General features: G+C 48.9%; 1 protein-coding gene across 2 annotated transcripts in view; it reads right to left on the minus strand.

The window, feature by feature from the left end:
* PDCD2 (programmed cell death 2) overlaps window positions 1–5,570 on the minus strand; it is a 161,882-nt gene extending 156,312 nt beyond the window's left edge. Inside the window, exon 1 of one of the 2 annotated variants that reach the window (XM_069769318.1) lies at window positions 5,080–5,570. In XM_069769318.1, coding sequence (XP_069625419.1) covers window positions 5,080–5,365 — 286 coding nt within the window. In that variant the 5' untranslated portion in view covers window positions 5,366–5,570. The remainder of the gene's footprint in view (window positions 1–5,079) is intronic. The other variant, XM_069769319.1, reaches the window with a different exon arrangement.
* Between the last annotated feature and the right edge of the window lie 430 nt (window positions 5,571–6,000).

Below are 6,000 nucleotides of genomic sequence, written 5' to 3' on the forward strand. Positions count from 1 at the left end.
AAGGGTCACTTAAGATCCTCCCCCAACACTACCAGTACCGTGATGATGACAGAGACGAGTAGGGACTTGATTTTTTAGTGGATTGAGTTGAAGCTTTTATTAGGAACATTTTACATAACGTTTACCTGGCGCTTTAGGCCGAGTACTTACTTTGGGGTTTCCATCTAAGGCCGGGTGCACATGATTCGGAAGTATTAGTGCATATTCGCTGCATCCAATGCGCTGCTGTCTATTGAATCCGCATGTGTTCATTGAATTACGTAGATTTAGAAAGTCCCTAAGGTTGTGAAGGGGTTAAGCGCATGAAAATTGAGAATTTTTCAAAATGTGTAAAATTTTCTATATTTCCATAAATAGATGTAAATCATATTGTGCTGAATGTATTACTATTATGAAGTTTACCATGTCACGAAAAAAAAAAGAAAAAAAAAAAAAAAAAATCACCTCAGAATCACTGGGAAATGTAGAAGCGTCCCAGAGTTATTGCCACGGAGTGACCCAGGTCAGGAAGGTGACACCAGGCCTCGCTGGGATGGAGACTAGCCAATGAAAAGAATAATAAACTTCTGATTGCTGATTAGCGAATCCTTGTTAAAATGAAGCAGCCGTTCGATGCTCAAACTGTGCTCCGTTCCCTCCCTGAGGATAGTGGATGGCCTCGATTGGGACGGGTTGTCGCCCCCCAGAGTACAGACTTAGCATATACACAAACATTACACACACTCACCCCTATACAAATCACACTAACCATATCTACTATATAATTGTCTAAGGGTCACTTCCGTCTGTCTGTCACGGATATTCATTGGTTGCGGCCTCTATCTGTCATGGAAATCCAAGTCGCTGATTGGTCGTGGGCGTTTTGCCACGACCAATCAGCGATGGGCACAGTCCGGTGGCAAAATGGCCACTCCTTCCTCCCCGCAGTCAGTGCCCGCTCCATACTCCTCTCCAGTCAGCCCTCACACAGGGTTAATGGCAGTTTTAATGGACCGCGGTGTAACGCACTCCGGTAATGCAGCTATTAACCCTGTGTGACCAACTTTTTACTATTGATGCTGTGTATGCAGCATCAATAATACAAAGATCTAATGTTACAAATAACAATAATTAAAAAAAAAAAAAAAAAAAAGGTTATTCTCACCCTCTGACGTGGCGCGCTGTCCTCGGCAGTGCAAGCGGCAGGTTCCGGTGCCAAGGATGCTATGCAAGAAGGATCTTCCATGACGTCACGGTCATGCGACCACGACGTCATCACAGGTCCTGCGCTCATACCAACCGTGGGACCGGAAGCTGCCGCGTGCACCACACACAGGCGCCAGGACTTCAAGGGGCCTTCGGATGGTGAGTATATGTTAATTTTTTATTTTAAGTCTTGTTTAACCACGCATATAGTGCCCACATTGCTATATACTACATGGCTACTATATACTGCGTGGGCTTCGTTATATACTGCGTGGGCTGTAGTAACGCATTGGGTATTCAAGAATATGTTGTGGCCTGTGCTATATACATACTCTAGAACAGTGTTTTTCAACCTTTTTTGAGCCGCGGCACACTTTTTATACTTAAAAAATCCCGAGGCACACCACCAACCAAAATGGCACAAAATGGTGCGTCCAGGTTTGAGATGAAAGTCTGCAGTCATTCTATGTGACTGCAGGCTTCTGAATTCTCACAGCGCAAGCACTGCACACTTTTAGGATTCTCCCTTGTCGGTGGCCAGTGGACGGTCATGACAGCACAAGTATGTGATTTGGATACTTCTGGTCACATTCTAACTAGACGTGTCCGGCCTCAGTCAATTCATTTTCATTGAATGAGGCCACACATGTCTAGTCAGCACGTGACCGCATGTATGTAAATCACCAACATCAGAGAATTATGATAGCAGTGTGCACTGTGAGAATTCAGAAGTCTGCAGTCACATAGTATGACTGCAGACTCATCACAACCTTGGACATCCCCTTTAATGTTCCTAACAAATAAAAATGAGAATTAGTATCACAAAAAAAACACATTTACATCCATCCAGGTACCTGATAGATGACGTTGTTTGTGGAGTCGCCTCTTTCTTTTCATCTTCACCTTGTCCAGATGCCATGATGACTCTTCTCATCCACCGGCAGAGCTCGTTTCTGCAGACTTCCATCTTCTCCTGTCTTCTGCAGCACATCCCGACACAACACCCTTAAAGATAGCAGTGTTATTATAATGCTCCGGAATAACAATATCTGCCCTAGGCTGAGCCCCTGAGTAAATCATTGCCCCTCACTTTATTCCCAGCACATAATATGACCCTCACTGTCCCTCTTATGGTACATGCCATCCACACTACCCTCTCTCTCTTTTCAATACTTCACACTGCCTTCTCATACGGTGTCCCTCCTAGAGAGCCCAGTCTCTCTACTGTGCCCCTTCATTACACTCCTCCTACTTGGCATACTGTCTCCTCCTGGCTGTTACCCTCACACTACTCAGTATCTATTATGTGTCCACTCACACTTTCATCCCCCCATACTGTCTGCACACATTTCTAATAGCCTCCTTCTGTACATCCCCCCCCTGCTAACATACCCCTTTGCTCTCTCCATATTTCCTCCTCACACATTCCCCCCCTCACACATTCCCCCGACTCCCCATACTGTCCTCACACATCCCATCACCGTTGCTCCCAGTACTGTCAGCACACATTTTTCCCATCGCTACTGTGTCCACCCCCATCTCCCCACTCACCCCCACAGAATATATCCACTGCCCTTCCGATAGAATAAATCCATCCCCTTCCACAGAATAAATGCACCCTGCCCCACACATGCTAAATAAATTCCAGCCCCCCCCCACGTACACACTGAATAAATCCCCCCCACACACACTGAATAAATCCCCCCCCACACTGAATAAATCCCCCCCACACTGAATAAATCCCCCCCCACACACTGAATAAATCCCCCCCCACACACTGAATAAATCCCCCCCCACACACTGAATAAATCCCCCCCACATACTCCCCATAAACCCACCCCACGCTGAATCTTCGGTGTCTTCAGCTCCACAGCACAGGAGCACTTACCACCAAGTCTCTTCTTTCTCCTGCGCGCCGGATAGTGACGCCAGCAGCGTGATCACATGACTTGATCACGCTGCTGGCGTCGCTCTGACCCAGCGGTCAGAGCCTCAATTGTACTCGCAGCTGGTAGATGTCTGCGAGTACAATTGATCTCCGGGAGCCGGCGCGCTGCAGCTTCTCTGTGCCGGCTGTCAGCTTGACAGTCGGCACAGAGAACAGCTGACTCCCGTTCCCCGCGGCACACCCGACCATGTGTCGCGGCACACTAGTGTGCCGCGGCACACTGGTTGAAAAACACTGCTCTAGAATACCTGATGCGTTAGAATCGGGCCACCATCTAGTCTACTATATAATTGTCTAAGGGTCACTTCCATCTGTCCTTCTGTCTGTCTTTCTGACACGGTTATTCATTCGCTGATTGGTCTCGCCAGCTGCCTGTCATGGCTGCCGCGACCAATCAGCGACGGGCACAGTCCGGAAGAAAATGGCCGCTCCTTACTCCCCTCCGGTCACCGCTAACACAGGGTTAATGCCGGCGGTAACGGACCACGTTATGCCGCGGGTAACGCACTCCGTTACCGCCACTATTAACCCTGTGTGTCCCCAACTTTCTACTATTGACGCTGCCTATGCGGCATCAATAGTAAAAAATGTAATGTTAAACATAATAAAAAAAAAACCTGCTATACTCATCCTCTGTAGTCCGCCGAGCCGCTCGCGCCAGCCGCCATCTTCCGTTGCAGGTTCCGGTGGCAAAGATGGTATGGGAGAAGGACCTGCCATGATGTCATGGTCATGTGACCATGACGTCATCATAGGTCCTGCGCTCATACCAACCCTGGAACCGGAAGCTGCCGTGGACTACTACAGGCCCTCGGAAAGGTGAGTATATGGTTTTTTTTTTTACCTGTGACAAACGTCACTGGGCAATATACTACGTGGCTCTGTGCTGTATACTACGTCACTGGGCAATATATTATGTGGCTGGGCAATATACTACGTGGCTCTGTGCTGTATACTACGTCACTGGGCAATATACTACGTCACTGGGCAATATACTACGTGGCTCTGTGCTGTATACTACGTCACTGGGCAATATACTACGTCACTGGGCAATATACTACATGGCTCTGTGCTGTATACTACGTCACTGGGCAATATACTACATGGCTCTGTGCTGTATACTACGTCACTGGGCAATATACTACGTGGCTCTGTGCTGTATACTACGTCACTGGGCAATATACTACGTGGCTCTGTGCTGTATACTACGTCACTGGGCAATATACTACGTGGCTCTGTGCTGTATACTACGTCACTGGGCAATATACTACGTCACTGGGCAATATACTACGTGGCTCTGTGCTGTATACTACGTCACTGGGCAATATACTACGTCACTGGGCAATATACTACATGGCTCTGTGCTGTATACTACGTCACTGGGCAATATACTACATGGCTCTGTGCTGTATACTACGTCACTGGGCAATATACTACGTGGCTCTGTGCTGTATACTACGTCACTGGGCAATATACTACGTGGCTCTGTGCTGTATACTACGTCACTGGGCAATATACTACGTGGCTCTGTGCTGTATACTACGTCACTGGGCAATATACTACGTGGCTCTGTGCTGTATACTACGTCACTGGGCAATATACTACGTCACTAAGCAATATACTAGGAGGCCGCGCAATATACTACGTGGGCATGCATATTCTAGAATACCCGATGCGTTAGAATCGGGCCACCATCTAGTACATTATAACGTTCTATCTGCAGAAAAAATATTGTAATATGCAAATGAGGCCTATTTCACTATTAGCCTTTCCCTATCTCCATTCGGGCCCCTGCACACTGACACTGCAGGCCTGCCCTGAAGCAGTATTCAGCACCTACTGTGGCTCCTGCTGCCTGGAGGGGCCACTCTCAGAGCCCGCCCCCCGGACCCTAGCCGCCGCCGCAGCGCCTTTCTCCTGGCAGCCGCTATCACCGCCGGCCATACCTTTATAGCAGCTGCGCTCTCCTGCCCGGTGACACGTGGGATCCCTGCAGATGAACAGGAAGATAGTCCGGTGGAAGCTCCCGGTACACGGCGCGTACACTTGGAGAAGGAAAGCCAGCGGTTTCATACAGACCCCACACTGCAGTCTTTCGAGGCCAGGCAGCCCCACTTCTCCTAGCCACGCTGGTCGCCCCCCTACTTTACTCGGGAACTGAGGGCTAAGCAGCCGCCAGGGATCACATTCCTGCAGGAAGCCGATCTCCACAACAGTAACGGAAGCCGCCATCACGGAAAGCGCAGCACGGAGCAGCTCGCGGTCAAAAGACGCGCAAACCACGTGGTCTCCTCAGCGCGAGGCAGCAGAAGAGCTGTGCTCCGGGGGCGGGAAGTCTCCGACACTCTCCGTCCTCAGCACTGAGCAAGACCCGGAAAAAGAGGCGGCCGTGCCGTGCCGGTGTGGCCTGTGTCACAGCTGTCAGATGCACGTGCAGGCTGTGCTTTTCATGAGAACACCTACTACCTGAATGGGACTGCTGGTTTTTTAACCAATGAATAACCTGGTGTCAGTAACACAATTACCGTCGTGGGCTGTCTGGGGGCCACCTTCCAGCTATATGCAGATATCTGTATAAGGCCCTTTCACACATCAGTTTTTTGCTATAAGTTGCAATCTGTCGAATTTTAAAAAAAACTGATCCGTCGCAGATTGTGAAAAACGAAGGCTACTTTCACACTAGCGTAGTTTTGCAAAAGTCGCAATGCGTTGTTTAGGTGAAAAAACACATCCTGCAAAATTGCTTGCAGGAGGCGTTTTTTCTCCATTGACTAACATTAGCGGCGCCTTGCCACACGGTTGCGGCAGACCGTCAACTGCAAAAAACGTTACATGTAACGTTTTTTGCAGCGTTGTGTCCGCCATTT

Source organism: Ranitomeya imitator, chromosome 5 (genome assembly GCF_032444005.1).
Source record: "Ranitomeya imitator isolate aRanImi1 chromosome 5, aRanImi1.pri, whole genome shotgun sequence".
In the NCBI taxonomy this organism is placed as follows: Eukaryota; Metazoa; Chordata; class Amphibia; order Anura; family Dendrobatidae; genus Ranitomeya; species Ranitomeya imitator.